Here is a 22,027-nt window from a genome sequence, read left to right on the forward strand (position 1 = left end):
AAACGCTACACCCATCAAAATAGTCAATTATTTATTTTTTTACAAAATGTATGTTCATACATTGCGTGTAATTAGGTTCATTATGTCGAATTGAGACAAATCCCTATGCTTGAATCAAATAGTGATTATCGTTTTTCACATTTTTCAAATCATTCATTTTACGTCGATCGAGTGTATTAGTGACCAATTCTATTGAAAAGAGTGTATACACCTTTGATGTGTATTAAAAGAGAGGAAGAAAAATTAAAGAGAAAAAAATGAGAATAAAAAACTGAATTGATGTTAATTAAGATGTACATTATAATGTAAATGTATTTGATATGTTCATAAAACCTAGAGTGATAAATAATCATCCTGACTAATTAAGAAAATAAATCATAAGATGAAGAAATATGATAACTAGCTAAGTCTAAGAAATGATAAGAGCATTTCAAACAGCTAACATCATCTGAGGTTCTTAACTCTTTTTTATAGACCCTTTCATACTACACCAATTTAAAGAATTTTATCAACTTTTCACTTCAATGGCACATGATTGACATTTTATTAGCACGCTTATTTAATAAAAAATTCTTTGCTTCCTGTTTGTCTAGTTTGCAAACGCAGCTATATATATCTGATTTATTAATTTGTTGCATTACCTTAATCTTGTTTTTTCTTCGTTGTTTATGTCTATCTGCTATGCGCATGCTTGCTCGCTTTGTAGATGGAACCAAAGACTGAAGCTGAAAGCAAGTTCACTTCTCCAATCACATCCCACTTTTTTTTCATTTTTTTTTCTTGTTGTTTTAAGATTTATTTGGAAATGGACTATATCGATTGATGAAATAAGACTAACGAATTGGAAGTCAAGCGCCAACGAAAGTTAACATACTTTTATTTTAAATTTTAAATTGATATTTTTTAAAGATAAAAGTTATTTATTTTCCAGGAAAAATTAATTAGGGTGTTCATAATCTTCTGAATGAGTAATTTTGTTATTTATATACAATCTCTATTACTACTTGTTAAATTATCTGATGAATATTAAACATTAGCTTGATTAAGTGTTTATTATGCTCATATTTTTTTGGTTTTTATTTTATTTTAGTCTCATCACTAAATACGAGTTAGATTTTATAAATGGGGATTTTCCAGAAGAAATCTCGTAATATTATTGTTGCAGAAATTTCCTGTAAATTTTGCTACAGATCTACTTATTATATGATTTTTTTTCATGCATATTTAAATTCACTTAAAAATCTGTATAGATTTTTATGTTTCAATTTTTTTTACAATTTTAATTTAAGAGAAAAAAATTAAACATATCTTTAAATATCTACAGGAATTTTCCTATATAAATTTCTTGCATATTTTTCAGTTTTTTTTTTTTTAGAAATGCATATTTTTCTGTTGATTGAGGGTTGGGAAGATGATATATATAATATTAGATAAAAATCGAAGTTCCCACTACATACGGCATTAAAAGACCTAGACGAAGGCTGAGTCAGTTTTTCAGAGTTTAAATCTAGGTCCATGTTCAACTTTAAGATAATTTCATTTTTACAGGTTCAATGCACTTAGGAATAGGTGGTGAAATTGAAGAAAAAGAAAGATAACTACTCTTCTGTTGTTTTCTTAGAAGAAAGACTAAAATAATCAAATCATCGCTCCAGCTATGAAAAGACTTAAAGTTCTAGGTTTCTTGCTGAATTTATACAGATTTTCTATTTCTATTGTAATTCCTCGTACGTGGCTAACAACGAAATTGCCATTTAAATATGTTCAACTTCAAGAAGTACGTCAATCTAATGGCGCGTAAATTAATAAACTTCGAAAGAGAAAAAGTTTCGGGTGAAAGAATTTGGTACATTATATTCTACCCATGAAAGAATTTGAAATAAGTTTATTTATAATAATTAGCAAATTAAAATTAAAACTAAAATTAATACACTCCAAATTAAATTTAATTGAAAAACAACACTTTTTTACTTATGCCCTTTAACATATTTTGTTTACAAATTTAAGCAAAAAATATATCAAAAAACATAATGAAATTTTTGTCTTATAATAAAATAAAAAATTATTGATACAAATGATCCAACACTTAAATGATTTAACCAAAATTTGATATTTGATTCCTAACTTGTGAGTATGAAATCCTAATCAGACGTATCACATTATTCTCGAATTAGACCGATTCTATGAAAGAATTAGCTAGCTAGGTGTTAAATAAAAAGTTTTAGATACCTCTAATTATAAAAATAAATAAAATAGACACCTAATTAATTTTACAGTTTAATGTAACGATAACTAGTTGTAAAAGAAATCAAGCGTGCTTAACTACGTCAACAGTTACTGAATGGAGGTGAAGGTGATCAATTTGTATTGCTGAACAAAATTAATAAAATATTAAGATGCTAGCTGCTAAAAAAAACTAAATTAATAAAAAATTAAGATGCTAGCTGCTAGAAAAAAACTAAGTGCCATTGGACTTTTTGCTCTAATTCGACAATTATCTCCGACCATAGATCCGCATTCCGTTGCACCATTTGAGATAACTTAACAATGCGTTGCATTTGCATGGTGATATTGAAGAGAATAGCTAGCAAAGTATCACTGAATGGCCGGTGATTATTTTTTAGCAGTCACTTGAACCATAACAGAATCATTGGAACAAGAAAACAATAATAATTGTTTTCTGCATCATATATGGCCTTTTCCTTAAAAAAAAAAAAAAAATCATATATGGCCTTTGCATTTCATCAATTATATACATAACCAAAATCCATTTCATTATTTGATAGAAAGAAGCAACATATATGCTTGCTTAGGATACATTGTGTTTAGGAAAAAGGCAAACGACATATAGGTCTCATGTTGCATTTCTTATTGTTATTAACTAAGATTCCCTGTGATTCCACATTAAACTTCATTCTAAATATGTAAGAGGTAATCATACAATTATGACTGAATTGATCAAAATAGTTCCTGAAATTATAAAGTATTAGTAATTAGCCATTAAAATTTCATTAATTCCAAAAACTTCACTTCAATTTACAATACGTTAATGAAAATTAGTCATGGGTTAACATATGTTACATAATGATAACACGAGTGTTTATTTGACAATTAAGAGTATATAGATCATGAAAATTAGTCATGGGTTAACCTCGAAATGGCATTTCGCAAATATATTGAAGAGGTGTTTTGCGTTCCTTTACTGGATGTGTCTCGAAACATGTATCACTACAAATTAGACGAAAATTCAAACATGCATAAGTTACTAGAATAATTTTTATGTGATTATTAATGTGAACAAATTAAAAGGTCATATTGGTTTCCACTCGTATTAACGATTAACCATCAAATAAGTTTTAGTTACTGTTACTTAACAAAAGTTAACTTTTGACGGACAAAATGTAGAAAGAGAGACTCTTGAAATTAATTTAATTTTAGAGATTGAAGAATAAGTTGCATGCATATTACAACTTGGACGGAGCCTAAGATGGACTACTACCACAAGTGGTTCATGATGCACCACTTTTAAATATCATAAGATTCATCTAGTCTATACCTTTATACAATACACTCTCTGTATAGGATTATTTTTCCTCACTAAAAAAATATATATTATTTTTACCCAACTCCACTGACCTCCACAACCTCTCCCCGCCACCGCGGCACCATAGTCGGTGGCCACTGTGTGTCGCCATGCGCCACCGTCGAAGGAGGTTTCCAGTGGCAGCGACAGTTTTTCCCCTCTCCTTCCTCTTCTCCGTCACTTCCAACAGGTTCGAACAGTTCTCCGCAGGGGCATTTTTCTCTCTCTTTATATCAAAGTAAGATTTCTGCAAAGAAGAAGGGAAACCCCAATAAGCTGAACATGAGCAGCGAAGGAACATAGTTTCTAGGATCATCATCGAGTTTAAACAATTATATAATTAGCTACCACACCCTCCAATTTGTCTCCCAAAGCAGAAAAACCCAAAACATCATTCAAACCAACCACCTCTGAAAAATTAAAAGCAAAACAAGAGAAACAATTTGCAATTCCAATTTTCTAATTTTTATTGTTTCTTTGTTATCCCACCGACCCAAATAGGTTCTACTTTCTGGACCTAATCATAGAATAGAAAGAATCTAACGTTGATTAAAAGTTTGCATCATAGGCAAGTGCATCAAGTCATTATTCTGGGAGATTGGAGATTTTATAATTGGTAGGGGTTTTGAATAACACCAACTTTTCATTTTTCATTCTTATTACTTTTTTTAAAGTAGTAAAGTAAAATGGATGTACCACATTTGAGATTATAAGAACTCTATTTGTACTTAAAGTTATGTTTATCTAATTTTTAAGTAATTAATAAATTAATTTAAATATTTGTGAGACAAAACATCAAAAATAAATTAATATAAAATGAAATTAATTATTTAACACGTGCAAGGAAAGAAAAATAAATACTTGAAATGATAAAGCAATTGTTGATTCAAAATATGAATATGTTAAGACTTAGTTTACAAAAATTACTCTTAATATAATATTAATGATTTTTCTCTATTTAATATTATTCAATTATCATTTATATTTACTCATATACTCTAACTATATGATTGCTTACATGAAAGAACTTAATTTACCCAATTCCTCTCCTAATCCCTTAAGAGATAAATCAGTTAAATTGCATTATTAGCGAAGATGCATACAACAGACTAAATAACATCATTCTATCCCTAGAGATGAATTATTTAGATGTCATTTTTCAGTTCTTAAGAGGTAAATATTTTCCAATGCCTAAACCCTAAAACATAGCATAAATATGGATGATTAGACCACAAACATGATACTAAGCACATAAAAGAAACAATGAAACTGAAATACTCATTAAATAGATAGTAAATGTCATTACATCAAGAGTGTTTGGTTGTTAAACTCTTAACAATAAGTAATTTAGCTTCTCATTGTCATGAAATACTTTCAAATTGCAAGAGGGTGATGGGGAGTGAAGAAAGTGAAGAATAATGGAGATGGAGGGAAATAATGACTCTTAATAGTTGATTTTTCTTATTCCTACATGAACCCTAGTCCTTTTCTCTCTGTGGGATGCTGGCTAATCTCGTGGGACCTTGCGCTAAGTGCAACTATGCGCCATAGTTAGTGGTCACGCGCTAAGCATGCCTTCAAGTGATATTAGGCTTTCCATGTGACTTCTTCACGCTAAGTGCGTCCGTTGAGTGATTGTGTCGCGCTGAGCTTGTATGACTCGATGAACGAAAATCTTCATTTCTTCAACCTCTCTTTCAAGCTTTATTCTATGTTTATGCAATAAATACATCACCATCAAAACATTATAATTTTACCTGTTTAAACACTCAATGAACAAAAACTTAGATAATGTTAAAATTTTAATTATTTATACAAAAAGAAACAATAAAAGAAATCTCATAATTTTTATATAAGTTAATTACAAAATATACTTTTATACACAGTAATTATTAATAGAGCACTTATGAAAGTGATCCATGCCAAGCTCCGGCTTTTTTCAAAGTTGTCATTTTCATTTGTTGACAACTTTCTTATCACTGATCCATTCTGCCAAATTTGTTCACTGAAAACCCCATTAAGTGTCAAGGCTTAACGGAATTATTAGAAAACAAACAAATAAATAAACATATCACACTCTAAATTTACCGTATGGATCCTCTGCCACTTCTACAAACTCTACAGCAAAACAAGTAATTTGATTTCCATCGGCGCCGGTAAAAAGAATACATGAAAAGTAGAAAACTGTGAAGGTTACAGGGAGCTGCAAACAAGTTTTGCTACAGAGGATCCCATACCTAAATTTAACTTAAAGCAAAAAACCTTAATCTTTTTTTTTAACGAAAAGAAAAAAAAACCTTCATCGGGGTTGGCCACGAATTTATTTATTTTTTTTGTTTGGCATATATAATAAAGGTTAAATATTTTTTCCACTATACATAAATGTTAGATTTTTTTCTCTGTTTTCAAGTTTAACTGAAATATAAAGATATAAAATTAATTTGATGATTAAAAAAGATAAAAAATAGAAAAAAATTTATGAATTTAATTCTTCCTATTAAAAAATTAATAATTAATATTTATCAATAAAAAAAACTTAAACTGAAAGACGATACACATTGCTTGAGGAAGTTTTCATACAGAGTGCTACTGTTAAATGGTGGGCGACAACAAAATTGATATGAAATGTCAGTGTCCAAAAGGAAGTTCAACTCTTTTACCATGATAATATTTCGTTGGAAAGGGCGAAAATTATTAAAATGTAAAAACTATTTAATAGCTTTATTTCTTTTCAAAGAAATCCAATCGGTGAATCATGAATAAACTCACAGGTTAAGTCATATCTGATTGGCTAAATTCATCTAAAATTCGTATCCACTCTAAGCGTCAATTCAGTGGACCATTTTAAATTTTTAATTAGAAATATCTAACGTTCAAAAGGGTTTGGAAAAAAATGTGACTATTTCACTTCCTGTGAAGCATTTTTTTTCTTAAGCAATGTTTTATTTACAACGAATTGTCCCCCGCGGAATTTTGGAAATATCGAGTTTAGTTTCCATCATTTGTTATCATATGAGTTCAATTCTGTATATATACCCGGAACTTCACACGATACGATATATTCACATAAAGCAAGTTGTAAATAATCTTTTGTTTTTTTTAAAAGAATTTATTTTAAGATCGTAAACAAGCATAAATTAGATTATGCTTTTTTTAAAACCTCTAAAAAATTGATCCCTAGATTACTTTACACCAAAATAACGTTTTTTTAATCTTAAACAAATTAACTCAATTTAGACAAGTTTCAAATCAATTTTATTAAAAATTATTTACCATCGAGTGCATGTACTAATTGATCTATGTTGTTACATTATAACTAGTCCGTTCTTTATGCATATACATTAAATACTTGAACGGAAAATTTATTGTTAATAGTAATCATAGCTAACACGAACAAAATTGTTTTCACTGAAAATATTTATAATTTACCCAAAACTTTCTTGATTTTGTATGAGAGTATGTTTTTTCTTTTATCATATTGCTACTGATATTTAACCTAAACTGATGATAAAATGTGATCATATTTTAATTAATATCAGAAAACCATAAGTTAAAAACAAATGTTAATTAATGCCATGAGAGGTAAACATATATTTTTTTATTACTCGTCCCAATTAAACTATTTTCTTATAAAGTACTATCACACTTCATAACATATTTTGAAATTTATTACTTTTATATAGCCAATTTTGTAATTACCATATTTATTGATCAGTATACCTTCCTAACAGGTTGCCCTAAAACTTTAACAACCAATAACCATCCCTTTACATTAATAATAAATCTACAAATTTAGGAACATTGAACCATTAAACACGTTTCCCATGAATCCATCCAATAGGTCACCCAAATCACTTGCTTAGTGTACACAAACTAATTGTGCGCTGGCATCTTCTAAGGCATATTCTTATTAATAATGGGTATATTCTGGTTGCCAATTTGACGAAGCCCGATAGAATCCATTTGGGTGCCATGTGTTGGAATTTTGGATAATGCAGGTATTATTTATTTTTTTAAAATTTATTATAATCATAATATCTTTCAATAACTTATAATTAACTATCAAATAAAAAATTATTTTTATATTCTAAAACATTGAATGTTTTTGTTTGTTACTATAATTATTTTAAATAAATATAAACAATATTAAAAAAATATAAAGGTTGTTTCAAAATTCTTATGGAAATGAGTTGTTTCTAGCTCAAAGCTTGCATTACATACATGCATTAGTGATTGAAGTTGGAACAAGAAACAGGAAGGTTTTGCGCTGCCTTTGTTTTGTCCCTTGGTCTTGGAGCACTAGGCACAAGGTGGACATCAAGTATCCACTTATTGCAAAGGTTTGTTGCCCACCCACTTCACCATGCCTTATTGCATTCCATTAGGTATCCTGTGTTTGATTGGACAAGGTAGCCCTTTAGTTTTTCATTGATTGCTTAATTAACTTTTTTTCTTGTTTTTATTCCTCTCTTGGATGAACATCCTGAAGTTCAGCAAATAGTGATCCAAAGATATGGAGGCTTTTTTTTTTCTTCTTAAAACCCCTTAGCTCATATATCTTACCATAGGTATTGAAATTTTATAATTCAATAGGTAATGTCCTTAACAATCACGCATATCCCACTATCCTCTTGTCAAATGTTGCTTTTTTCTGTTTAGATTCTCCATATAAACTTTCATTTTGCTTATCAAAAAAGAAAAAGAAGGATTCTCCATATGAACTAAGTCAAGCTAAATGAACTCATTAAAGAGGTAAAATTCTTTTCATACTTTTTTTTCTGCTTACAAAATTTAAACTTAAACCTTATTTAAGAAAAAAAAAACCTTGTTACTTAAACCAATAAGTGATGGTATAAAATCGTTGACACCAACTCAAATCACATTACTCCTTCATAGCAACGGGAAATATTATATAACTAATTAAAAATGTTGGGAATCGTTAGATAAAAGCATAAACTTGTTTGATTTACTAAAAAATGGAGTTTTTTTTTTGTTTGAAATAAGTATTACTTTGGTTCCATTTTGTAGCATTATGAATAAGAAATTTGTTAATATTCACTTGTGTTTTTTTTTCTTTTAAAATACAATATAAATGAAACTTACTATTAAAACATATTTCTTTTGAAAAAAATATCATCAATATATCTTTTGAAAAAACGATAACGCTAACAAGTATAATTTTTTTTCTTATAATTTATATAAAAAGAATAATTTGTTAAAATATTATTTCTAAAAAGTTAGTGAGTCTGTGAGTGTATACCGACAAACTTTTGTAAATAAATTAAATCAGTTTAATTTATTCTAATTAAGTAACATCAGTTTTAATGTTTCCAAACTGAGCCTTCATGGAAATAAATGCAGGATGCAGCAACCAGCAAGTTTATCATGTATCCGTACTTCCTTTATTGATGCCTTTACTCTTTAATTTGCTTTTGTTTCTCTTTGACCAGCCTTTTCAAAGTCGGAAATGATTTACAAGCTAACTAGCTAAGGAAAGTAGGAAACCTACAAATAATTGAGGATGACATGTAAGATATATACCACCATACGAATTAAAATGGATTATATTTCACCCATTTCGTATTTATTATGAATGTTTTATACTTACTAAATAACATATATATCACCTTCCTTTCTTTTGTTCTGTTTTTATTTTTAGTTGCTCCTTATCTATTTTTTTTTATCACTAATTCATCTTTTAAATTAAAAAATGAATTTTGGGCATAAACAAAAAAGATTTATTTTTAATTAATTTTAACAATTGTACTCTTCATGGTATGCTGTCTGTTTTTATAAGATCGGTCACTAACCTAGGAAAAACCTATATCAGATGATTTGTGTTTATTTCATATGCTACCAAAGAAATTAAATGCGTTTTCAATCTATCTCTTACTTTGCGAGAGGCCTAAATATTTTAGCAGATCTTCTTTTATGACACGTACGGACAATTTAAGTCATTATGTTGTCAGTTCTTGTGCTTGCTCTTTTATATATTGAGTAACAATAATTTTGGAAACGTTGATAACGCGACACTGGTATGGTTTATCCAATGATAATAATGTCTAAAATGGATGACGGCATGCACAAAATGTGATGCAAAAAAAAGCAAGAATATGAGAACGAAACGCTTCTACTAACCGCAAAGAGCGTGCGGTATGTAAAAGTGGTAGAGTGGGTGAAGATGAAGAGAGAACGCACTCGGCCACTCCCACGAGTGAAGAATGCACAGTTTCTTGGTGTTGGACTATGGGCCCAGTGGACAGTGGCCCTTTCCTTATCTCCTATTGCTCTCAAAAAATTACAATGCGCCTTGTCAGAATCTCACTTTCCCTCCAATCTATTTCTAGCCTTATCCTTCCACCCCTCACTTATTTTTATTTTTATTTTAACCCTACATTTCTCTTGCTAGTACTCCTAACTTTATTCTATTGCCAATTAATACTCTTAATGGCAGAAACTTTATCATTATACTCTAAAGTAAGTTTACTTGTTTTTGTCCTTTTCATGATAATCATGTAGGAAAAAAAATAATTTTTTTGGGGGTATATATATAGATAGAAGAAGAATAAATTAAACTTCAGATTTGCTTGACTATTGATAATCTTATTTGAGTTGGAAACATTTATAATATGGTAAAACTAATTCTCTTAGTAAAGCTCTTTTTCATATTAATGTTCAAACTCCATACTTCACTTTAAAAAAAAATGTATGTATGTATTCTTGTTGAACAAATCACTCCATACTTAAAGTTGTGAAAGTTTGATACTAACATTAATTATCAATACTTTTCAGAGATTTTTCTTAACCTTTTATCTTTCAAATTATTATTTTTAAATGAAATTTCAATACTTTTTAAAAGTAATAATCAATAATTAAAAATAACCTTATATTATAGTATATTTATTAATCATAGATCTAAAAAATAATTTATATGTTCAAAAATATTTATTTATTATAAATTTTAATTATAATATAATTTATGTATTCAAAAGTATTTTTTTATATAAATTTTAGTTATGTAAAATAAAAATTTATTTTATGAATTGTACATACTAAAATACTAGTAATAGTTAGAGTGTGTTTAAAAACGATACTATAATAGATCATAGATCATGATCATCCCATATAAATTATGAAGTTTTCCCCAACAACGAGTGTGTCTATTATTGCATGAATTATCTTCAAAATATCCTCACATTATATATCTGCAACCTTTAGCTTGAAAGTATTTTGATAATTGCGTGCCAATGATATGTAAAGTATACACATTTGGAAACTTATTTCATTATCAAAAATTTACATCAAACAATACTAAAAGGAATTTTTTAGACTTTTCCCATAATATAATCAGTCAATATCCTTCACACGTACGTCACTTACTTTAAATCAACCTATACCATATAATCTAAAAAAAAAAAACCAAGTAGGCAAGTCGCAAATGGACCTGACTAATTGGAAGATGATAAAAGAAAAACACATGAAATAGGTGACTAAAGTTGTACAAAAGAACCCCACCAAGTAATACATTAGGCTAAGGTTTGTAATTTAGTGATAAAAGTAAGGATTATTCTTTTTCTAACCATTGTACAGACTGAATCGTGTAGTCAAACAAGTCCACATTCATCCTTTCTTGATGTGTATATAAAGCATGGTTTGGCATGCATTATCATAGAGGAGAGGAATATCAAATTAATTTCACAGACACTATTCACTTTTAAGACACAAGCTAGTGATATCAAGAAAAAGATGGAATGGAAGAAGTGTTATTTGGATGTGATATTGGTGCCCTTAGGATTTCTTATAAGCATTGGTTATCATTTCTGGCTGTGGTACACTGTTCGAACACATCCACATACAACTATCATTGGCATCAATGCCAGTGGTCGACGAAATTGGGTTGCTGCCATGATGAAGGTATACATTTTAATTTTATTCTACATCTGGAATTTAGCATCCAAGGTCCGGTTTTGATGCATTCCACATGTTAATTATAATTATTAATTGGTCAGTTATCTTAAAAAGCTCTAACTTAAATATAATTAGAGAACAACTTGTATCTAACATTTTACCTTCTACAAAAAAAACTTGTATCTAACATTAGCTTGCTATATATAGCCTATATATTCATGTGTTTTCTTTTTAGCACTAGATCGAGGAACGGTATTTTTCCGCGTCAAATTAATAATTGGGCTGGTTTAGAAGCTTGGTGCTAGTGATAAAATTTTCATCTTGAGGCATTTTGAGGGAGTGCGCAAAAAGATAATAATGGAGTAATTGGAAGTGAAAGTATTCTCCTAAACAGCATTTTGTATGTTATATACTTTTTTCCACTTGGGGTTTCTTAATTTATTCTAGTTCCTACCGGATAAAAATGCCTTTTTATAATTACTAGTTACATACAAAGCAAGATGAGAATGTTCTTTCTTTATGGTATACTTAAGTGAATATACAATGCAAATAGCGTTCTATCTAGACCTAGATAATGTGCATGCAAATCCACAATGATAATATATTAAAATAGAAATGGCATGTGCCTATTCATACTCTTCTATTCTTATCTTTTTAATTATATTATTTTACAAATTCACCATTAGTTAAAATTTAAGAAAAAAATTCAATTTAATATGAACTATTTTATAATTTATTTTCACTTTTTATTATTTTTTTCTTAAAACCATTTTTATTCATACTATTAACAGCATTCATCTTTCCTTATTTTCTATCTTAAATTATTTCTCCTGGCTTATGGTGATACATTTTTTTTAAAAAAAATCAATATAAACACTTCTTACTATATCATGAAATAGAAAACACACACATCATCATAGTTAACTCAAATTCAAATTAAAAATTATATAATGAGTTTTAATTTTTACTTTTTCAATTATTGAATTTAAATCTTTAACTAACACCTTATTTTTTAAATAGATAAGTTTGCATAAAGATATATAAGAGATGATTTTTTCTTATTTATTTTTGCTTATAATATTTCCCAATCTTAAAATTTATATTCTTAAAATTCTTTATTTTAATTATTTGTCTTTTAATTAAAAAAACATGTTAATTATTACAAGAATGTCCATACCTGTGTTACTAGGTTGATATTAGGACACAAAGTTATAGAATAAATACAAAATTATAAATTAGTTGTTTTATATTTTTAATAAAAAACAATTATTTATTAGTATTATATTAAAAAAATAAAAAAAATGGAAATTAGAAATGTTCACACTTCACATGCATGATGTCCATATACTCTAATAAAAATAAAAACAATATGTATCTCATTGTTAAAAATGTAGATAATTAAGACACAAAGTTATAGACTCTTGACTTTTTCCAAATTTGTCGTATCTGACTCCTATTAGAGTTTTGTATATTCTGAGTGTCCATCGATTAATAGGATACAGCTTACTGCATGAAGAAGTGCATCTGCCATTGCATTGCACTTTTCATTACTTTGTACTATTTCACCTAAAATTAAAGGGACATCACATCACAAAATGTTTTCTTCCACTAATTTTGCGGTACACGAAATTGTGACACGAAGTAGTTTTCATTGAAAAAAAGAAAGAGACATGGTACCATAATAATTCAAGAATGATCGGTGATGATATTTTTTGGCTGTAGGACAATGACAAAAAGAACATCCTCGCTGTTCAATCACTAAGGAACACAATCATGGGTGCGACCCTAATGGCCACAACCTCAATTCTCCTATGCTCAGGCCTAGCAGCAATCGTAAGCAGCACCTACAGTGTGAAGAAGCCACTCGAGGACACAGTTTATGGGGGTCATGGAGAGTTCATGATATCACTCAAATATGTCACTTTGCTCTCTATTTTCCTCTTCTCATTCTTCTGCCACTCCTTGTCCATAAGGTTCATAAACCAAGTCAACATCCTAATCAACACCCCACAGGACCCCATCATGTCCTTGGTCACCCCTGAATATGTGAATGAGATTTTGGAGAAAGGCTTCCTTCTAAACACTGTTGGAAACAGACTCTTCTATGCGGCACTTCCTCTGCTGCTTTGGATATTTGGCCCCGTCTTGGTCTTCCTGTGCTCTCTCACTATGGTTCCTGTGCTTTACAATCTTGACTTTGTGGTTACTGGTGCAAATAAGGGAAAGATGCAGCTCAATGAGAATAGAGATTTTGTATGAGCTAATGTCGTATATAAATATTAATGTGTTAAGTAAGAATTTATGAAGTTGGTATTTTGTATTTCAATGATCAGAAACAAGTATGTTCTACTACTTCTACCCTTGTGGCAAGGTATTAGAAGGGATTTTGACTGTGTTCAATGACGTGTACTTAGCGTTGTGAATGCAAATCATATATATATATATATAACACCATGTGCCTCATTTTGATTTACTTTGTGCTTTTGGAGAACATATATAGAAGTTGCATTATTTTCTCCTATAATGCTTGTTATTATTTAATTCATAATTATATCATCCCAACTAACACTAATTTAGTATGAATAAAGGGTATATGCATACGCCAAGAAAAGTCTCATGCCATTCGGCAGGAAAAACGAAAAAGATGCTCTAATAATTCATGTTCTTTCTTATGTATGTGGGTCATATTAAATTATTCGTATAATGGGGATATATTTGATAGAATTAATAAACTTCACGAGGAAACAAGATGGATCAAAGAATCAGAGTTTTGCGCAGATGTTTAAGTAAACAGGTGAGAGTAAGAACTTGCGAAAAACTGGTGATGGTGAGTTACCTAGACAAATAAATATAAGACTTAAGCGTAAAAAAAATTCTCCTATTTTTTTCATTCCACTAAATCGATCTCCTTATTTTTTAATTCATTATCAAAATTCTCTTATTTTTTAGGAATTAGGAATTTTTGGTAATATGAAGAATAGAGATTTTGGATAGATGAAATTTATGTTTTGGGATTGGGATAATTGTTTCTGAGATAATAGTTAGTTACCTATTTACATATAAGAGTAAATTTGAAATAACATGAATAATTAATCACTTTAGTTACCAATAATAATATCTTTTAAACATATAAATATTTCTTAAATGATCAATTATATGCGAATATGTGACAGTCAATGTTCTAAGTTAATAATTAATATTCAACTTTTCATTTGGAAACTTAGATAATGAATTTTGAAAAATAAGGAGATTCCAATAATAAATTAAAAAATAGAAAGAACAATTTAGTGAAATGGAAAAAAATAAGGAGACACTTCTTATGATTAAGCCTAAATATAAATTTGGGACTAATAAGATAGATATATAGGGTAAATAAGATAAATTCCGGACTAGGCAAAACTAAAATTCTGCTTTGATCATGGTTGAGTTAGAATGAGTATTTCACTTTACTGTGTCTAAGTATTTACTGTACTATTAAACTTATATTGACACCATGTTTATTTGCATTTAATATAGGTTAATGTGAATGGTCATATTGTTGATCCACTCTACAAGTATCTAATAAAATCAAGCAAAGGTGGACTCTTCGAGGATAATATCAAATGAAACTCCTCCAAGTTCCTTGTTCATAAAGATTGGAATGTTGTTGATGGCTATTCACCCACAATTTCTCCTCTGAGCATTGAGGTATGTCTGATAAGACATTGAGGTATATATGTTCCCACTTAACTATAAAATAAAGCATTTTTTCCAATTTCCATAAAGTGGCATTGATATATACATGAGGTTGGTTCATAACTTCATATCACATTCACATCTAACTTTTATGTCTTAATATTGTTTATTTTTGTCAGCAAAAACAAAAAAAAATCACGTCTTAATATTGTAGTAATGGTTTAACTCTTATTACAGAGATGGCGACTGATAACACATGCAAATAGTAAGACCTAGAGTTATAAATTTCTTCCTCCTCGTGAAGATGGAACTCTAGGCTATCCTTTGGGTTCATCACTTCACATGGATCCAATTTTCTATCCTTCTGATGTTCCATTTAGTTCAACACATTTGTCATATCCTAAAGCAAATATCCAGACCTGGCCTGGCCCACTGGTGGAAACTAGTGTGGATGCACCTAGGAGAAAGAAGAACATGGCAGGGAATGAGCACCTACAGTCAAAGGACTCTTATAGATAGAGTGTGTCAAGAGTATTAAAAAAGTAATTAAAGAATTTCAACATAACACCGATTGTTTTTCACAAGCATTGGTGTTTGGTGAAGCTGCAAAAATGAAGCTGATTCATTTGTCTTACTTCTAGTTGGTAAAGCCATTGACACCAGAGAGGTAGAAGATTTCTCGATGATCAAAGGTTTATTCTCTATCTTGTATAACAATCACACATAATTTTCCTCCTTTCAACCTCTCCTTTAATCATGTGAATTATGCAGAATTTTAAACTGACTTTTTCTTAAGAGTGCGTTTGGATAGAAAATTTTAATTGAAGAAAATAATTTATCAGATAATTTGAATTTCTGTAATTTAGAATTCATTGTTTGGATGTTTTTTTATGAAGAATTTAAAATTTTGAAATTTTAAAACAGAATTTTAAACAATTAAAAATTTAGAATTTCAATTTCCTTCTAAAAGGTGAGAAATTGAAATTTTCTTCTTACATTATTCTTCAAGAAATATCGTCTGAGCTTCTAAAATATCGATCGTGTGTGAGCATAGACTAACATACCAACCATATTTTCTCTTCTTTTTTTCATTCATTTTTTTAATCCTCATAATTTTAATTTTTTTTTATCCAAACACAAAATTTTGAAAATAAAAGAATTTCAATTAAAATATTTAAAATTCTTAGAATTTAAAATTTCTCAGAATTTAAAATTTCTCCGTCCAAACACACTCTTAGCCGTTTTGTTTTTTTTTTTTTTTTTAAGCTTTGGTATATCATGTCCGGTTCAATATTCAACTTCTAGTCGGTTATGTTTATCAGCTACAAGCCTTGTTGCAGTTAAGATTTGGGATTAAATAAATGAACAATGAAATGATTCCTGATTGGCATAGTGTGTGACATTTTCCTTCAGAATTCAGAATGCTTGGGAATGAAACACACAAAGATATGGATGTAGGTTTTTCTTATAGAATTTCTTTTGCTTTAATATTTTTTAGTCCTTTGTAATTTAGTCATTTTGATTTTTTAGTCTCTATAAAACTATTTCAGATATTTTGATCTTTAAAACATTTTTTTTTGTTTTCTAACCTATGTTGTTAGAAAATTAAAAGATGTCATGATAAACATAAGATTATCATGTCATATGTTATTTGCATAGACCTATCTGTCACATGTCATCATGTCAATGTCATTTACATAAATATAACGATAAAAATGATAAAAATATTTTATGAAGACCAAAAAAGTAAAATATCAAAATTATAAGAAATAAAATGACTAAAATAATTTTATGGAAACTAAAAAACAAATTATTCAAATTATATAGAATAAAATTACCAAAATAATTTTATGAGATTAAAAAATAAAATACCTAATTTATGGTGCAAGTTTGTGAAGGAATTAAGTTAAAAGTAACCAGTGTTCAAGCGAAAGCAACAACTGAGTTGCTTTAGAACTTTTACACGAGAACACCAAAATCGGTGATGCAATGGTCCAAGCTTGAGGTAGGGGTAGCAAATTACCAACAGATACCCATTTATTTATTTTTTAAATAAAATACATTAGCAAGTTATATTTAGAAATTATTTTAAATTAATATCCTGTAGGACACATGTTATTAAACTAGTGATTTATAATTGGATAACACTTTGAAAAACTATTTAATTAAATTCATACTTTAAAATAAAAATAAATAAACTTTAAATAAATATAAACAGAAAAAAAATCTAAAAGATGACTCTTTTTTTTTTTATATGCTGGGCTTTGTAAAGCCCGATTGCTCACTTTGAGTCTTTGACAGCTTAGCTCACTAATGCAACGGTGCGTTTAAACTTTTAAAGTGTGAACAGTGACCGACATTGCTTCTTCCCTGCGTCGTCGTTTTTTTCTTCTCTCCTCTTTGTTAGGGTTTGCTCGGTTCCATTTTTCCCAAACCATTCGGCACAACATCGAAATTTCCCCATTGTCCGCTTCCGCAACGAAATAACTCTACCGTGCCCTACGATAAGGTAACGGTGTTTCGTTCCTTGATGCCCCCTTTTTTCCTTTTCCAGATTTGATTTTAACATTTGATCGCTTTCAATTATTACCCCTCCATCTTCTGTATGCTATGTTTTGAACCCGGAATTGTGTATGGCGTTACGGAGCACACAGTTTTCTGCTTTTGTGTGTACCAGTTTGGTTCTCTATTCGTCTACGTGGTTGCGTCAAACTGTTCAATTATCTATTCATTAGGTAGATTAACGTTCCGGTTGGCGAAGTTCGTTATCGAGGTTTTGAAGTTAATTTTGCAGTTCATCATGGGATCATGGTCTGTGCTAGGCGACTGTTAATCTATGTTTTAAATTCCCGTGTATTTTAATAGATGGGATTTGAATCCTTTCGTGTGAGATTTTCATAAAATTCGTTGGACATGAGGAGAGAGATGTCCACAAGAATCTGTGCAGGATGAAGTTTATGGAGCCTTGTGTGAGGATGTGTCTCCTCAGGATCTTGTGTCTACTTCTGTGTTCACTTAAGTAGAAAATAAAATCAAAATGAGAGGATGTAAGTTGTACTAGACCATAAGCCAGTTTGCATCGGTTATTGCATGCAGGCTACGAAGGCCCCCTTCTGGTAATTAATTTCTTCATAGTTTTTTTCTTGGGAGCGGGACTGAGGAGAGGTGGTTGGAGACTTAGATGGGACATGAGAATTAATCTTGGCAATTTAAAGTGAGGGGAGATAAGTAGATTTTATAGTCTTCATTTTTATATTAAAACAAATGATAATGTTCTTTGTCTGTTGTAGAGAGTGTAGTCTCATTTAAATTTTTAGTAATTATGGTTGTCAATGATGTCTTCCTCCATGGAAGAATGGCTAAGATCTTCCTGGAAGCACTAAGGTTTTTGTTGATAATGATGCCATGGTGTCTTTTGGGGTGAAAGTGGCATGCTTTTGCATATTATAACCATTTTTTCTTTATCACAGTTGGTCAATGAGCATGTAGTTGTAAGAGGCACATGGGTCATTCTGCTCTGTTTAGATAAAATAACATAGGAATCACTACAGGGGGAACAACTCGTTAATGAACTCTGAAACCTCCCACTACACTACAATTTTGGGGCAAGGCAGAGGCATTTTTGTTGATTATTGATTTTTCTTAAAATCAAGACAGATTCAGATTGTTTAGTTCCGAGATAATCTAAGGTTCTTTTCATCCAACATCAAGCTTTTTATTCCTTTCTTATAATTTCTTCTTAAGGTGCTGGCAGGTCACTCTTCTCTAGTATTCTTTTTTGTGGGTTGTTAAATTTGGGATGAAAAACATGAAAAATAATTTTCTGTTTTATGATGATTTTTCATGATGTATGAATTTCTCTTTTTCTTTTAGTGCATTTAATAAACTTTCTTATTTCTGATACTGCCATTGGCCAACCCCACCTAGCAGGGAAAGACTTTTGTAGTTGGTTGTTGTATTTCAAAAGTTACTGTGTTGTGTTACATTTATTGCTGCAATGTCACTTGTGGTGCTATGGTGGCTCTTTTTGGGGCATGTCTGTAGTGGTTGCCAATGCTACACTGTATATGCCATTGACAACTGATAGGGATCTGGATCCAACTACCCTAGTGGACTGGGATTTGTTTAACCCAGTGACTACTATAGTTGGGTCAATTACTGAAAAGCCCCTACAACTCAAAGGCCCAAGAAGGGGATTGTGTGGCAGAGTTAGTTAGAGGAGAGAGGGAATAGGTCTGTGTATTCTGTTGAATAGTGGAATTGAAGAGTAACAAGGTCTTCTGTGTATATTTTTAACTTTCTAGCATGAAGCTTAGGGAAATTCTTCCTTCCTTGACTTGGAGAAAGTGTTGTTCGTACTACTTTAGCACACTATTTTGGTATCTTCCTATTTTTCTCAACAATAATACAATCTCTTCTCCTAATTTTCATTCTGTGGCTGTGCATAATCTCACTTTAGATAGGAGTTTTTCCTATCAACAATAAAGACTAAGAGACATCTATTTAATTACGGTGACCAATTTGAATAGCTTTGAGGGTTGGCAATTTTTTTCCAACTCAACAAGTCTTAGTCAGAAACTTAAAAACATTCCAAACCCATACAATGTAAATTACTAAAACCTATCAGGTTTGCCATCCCTTGTCCTTTCACATGATCAATTTTTTCCCTTTAGTCTCCCTTTTCTACTGGTGTACAATTTTTAATGAGGGAAAAGCAGCCACAAAATGAGATAATAATTTTCACTCACCCAATGATTGATGGTAATGCAAAGTTTCTAGTTTTAAATGCTCATCTGCATTTACAAATGTTTTCTTGCAGGGGTTTCTCAGAGCAGGAGCAATGTCTTCCCCTTATCTACCTGCCACAACTGACTCACTTGCTCTCGCAACTGAGGCCAAAGACCCATCTGAGGCCATCTCCATTCTTTATCGGGTGCTTGATGATCCTTCTTCTTCACCAGATGCTCTGCGTATGAAAGAGCAAGCAATCACAAACCTCACTAAGCTTCTCACTGATGAGAATAGGGGAGAGGATCTGCGCAGCCTTCTTACTCAGTTGAGGCCATTCTTCTCCTTGATACCTAAGGCAAAAACTGCAAAGATTGTTAGGGGAATAATTGACTCGGTTGCTAAAATTCCAGGGACATCTGATCTACAAATTGCACTCTGCAAAGAAATGGTGCTGTGGACTCGTGCTGAAAAGCGTACCTTTCTGAGACAGCGAGTTGAGGCAAGGCTTGCAGCACTTCTGATGGAAAGTAAGGAGTATTCAGAAGCTTTGACTCTTCTCTCTGGCTTGGTCAAAGAAGTTAGGAGATTAGATGACAAGCTTCTTCTTGTTGACATAGATTTGCTGGAAAGCAAGCTGCACTTCTCATTAAGAAACCTTCCAAAGGCAAAAGCTGCACTCACGGCTGCAAGAACCGCTGCAAATGCTATATATGTGCCCCCAGCTCAACAAGGTGCCATAGATCTGCAGAGTGGAATACTTCATGCTGAAGAGAAGGATTATAAAACTGCTTATAGTTATTTCTTTGAAGCTTTTGAATCATTCAATGCTCTTGATGACCCCAAGGCTGTTTTTAGCCTGAAGTATATGTTGCTGTGTAAGATCATGGTGAATCAAGCTGATGACGTAGGAGGAATTATTTCTTCTAAAGCAGGCCTGCAATATCTTGGCCCTGACTTGGATGCTATGAAAGCTGTTGCTGATGCACATTCTAAGCGGTCCCTTAATTTGTTTGAAATTGCTTTGAGGGACTACAAGGCACAGTTGGAGGAAGACCCAATTGTACACAGGCACCTTTCATCCTTGTACGATACCCTTATGGAGCAGAATCTCTGCAGGTTGATCGAGCCTTTCTCAAGGGTTGAGATTGCACATATTGCTGAACTTATTGAACTTCCCACGGATCATGTGGAGCGGAAGTTGTCTCAGATGATTTTGGACAAGAAGTTTGCTGGAACATTGGATCAAGGTGCTGGATGCCTTGTCATATTTGACGATCCTAAGACTGATGCTATATATCCTGCTACTCTAGAGACCATTTCCAATGTTGGGAAAGTCGTGGACAGTCTTTACGTTAGGTCTGCCAAGATAATGGCATGAGCTCTCTGGTTATTTTACTCCGATGTCACATTCCTTGTTGCTGTTTTCTTCTTAATGGTGACTAGCATGTCATTTGTTTTTTCTATTTTTATTTTTGTTGAACTTAATTGTGGTAAACCTCTTCCGGTGGCTTTTGAACATTTAAATGTTTTTGTGGTTTTACTGCCACTTGTCTAACCTTGGTATCATAAAAATACATGTGTGCTGCAAGATTATCTGGTCTTTTTAACAGTTTGGACTGGGAGAACTGTTAAAATCTCAAGGCTTTAAGCAGGTATATTATGTTGATGTGACTGTTAGTTTCATGCAACTGCAGTAAATACACCATTAGGTTTGGAGATTTGCTTTGTTAGCAAATAATACGTGCGAAAATGTCTCGAGAGTAATTTGCTCTTTCAAAAAAAAAAAAAAAAGTTCAGTAATTTGCTAGAATAACCTTACAAGTTACTAGAGGGGAATTATCTCAATTGTGAATGAACTTTACCGGAGACACCATTCCATTGAAGTCTTAAAAGTTACCTAGTTGTTCTCTGTTACGCTAGTTTTGAAAACATGCTATCAATCTATTTATTGAAATTATTAGATCATAATGTGATAAATAGTGGGCCTCTCCTGATTTATGAGCGTGACCCGGTCCTTAGCATACCATATTGAATAAATATGCTCTCTGGCTTGCCAGCAAAGATGCCATCTTGGTCGTGACCCACATTTGAATGTTACGTGTAGTGAATTATCTAAAAAGTAGGAGTAGT

The 22,027-nt window shown here is 31.0% G+C and overlaps 2 protein-coding genes and 1 long non-coding RNA gene across 3 annotated transcripts; 2 read left to right on the plus strand and 1 right to left on the minus strand.

Moving 5' to 3' along the window:
• Positions 1-3,415: 3,415 nt before the first annotated feature.
• LOC114414056 lies at positions 3,416-4,204 on the minus strand. The gene is made up of 2 exons (XR_003667108.1): positions 4,128-4,204; positions 3,416-3,830 (listed from the first exon to the last, which is right to left on the minus strand). It is a non-coding gene; the product is annotated as an uncharacterized LOC114414056 (long non-coding RNA).
• Positions 4,205-7,765: 3,561 nt separating this feature from the next.
• Positions 7,766-13,964, plus strand: LOC114415090. The gene is made up of 3 exons (XM_028379618.1): positions 7,766-7,923; positions 11,174-11,497; positions 13,214-13,964. The coding sequence occupies exons 2-3, from the start codon at positions 11,330-11,332 to the stop codon at positions 13,748-13,750; spliced, it is 705 nt and encodes a 234-aa protein (XP_028235419.1). The 5' UTR covers positions 7,766-7,923; positions 11,174-11,329; the 3' UTR covers positions 13,751-13,964.
• Positions 13,965-17,466: 3,502 nt separating this feature from the next.
• On the plus strand, positions 17,467-21,497 carry LOC114415091 (26S proteasome non-ATPase regulatory subunit 11 homolog). The gene is made up of 2 exons (XM_028379619.1): positions 17,467-17,675; positions 19,986-21,497. The coding sequence occupies exon 2, from the start codon at positions 20,007-20,009 to the stop codon at positions 21,273-21,275; it is 1,269 nt and encodes a 422-aa protein (XP_028235420.1). The 5' UTR covers positions 17,467-17,675; positions 19,986-20,006; the 3' UTR covers positions 21,276-21,497.
• The last annotated feature ends 530 nt before the right edge of the window (positions 21,498-22,027 follow it).

Source organism: Glycine soja, chromosome 6, assembly GCF_004193775.1.
Source record: "Glycine soja cultivar W05 chromosome 6, ASM419377v2, whole genome shotgun sequence".
Classification (NCBI taxonomy): Eukaryota; Viridiplantae; Streptophyta; class Magnoliopsida; order Fabales; family Fabaceae; genus Glycine; species Glycine soja.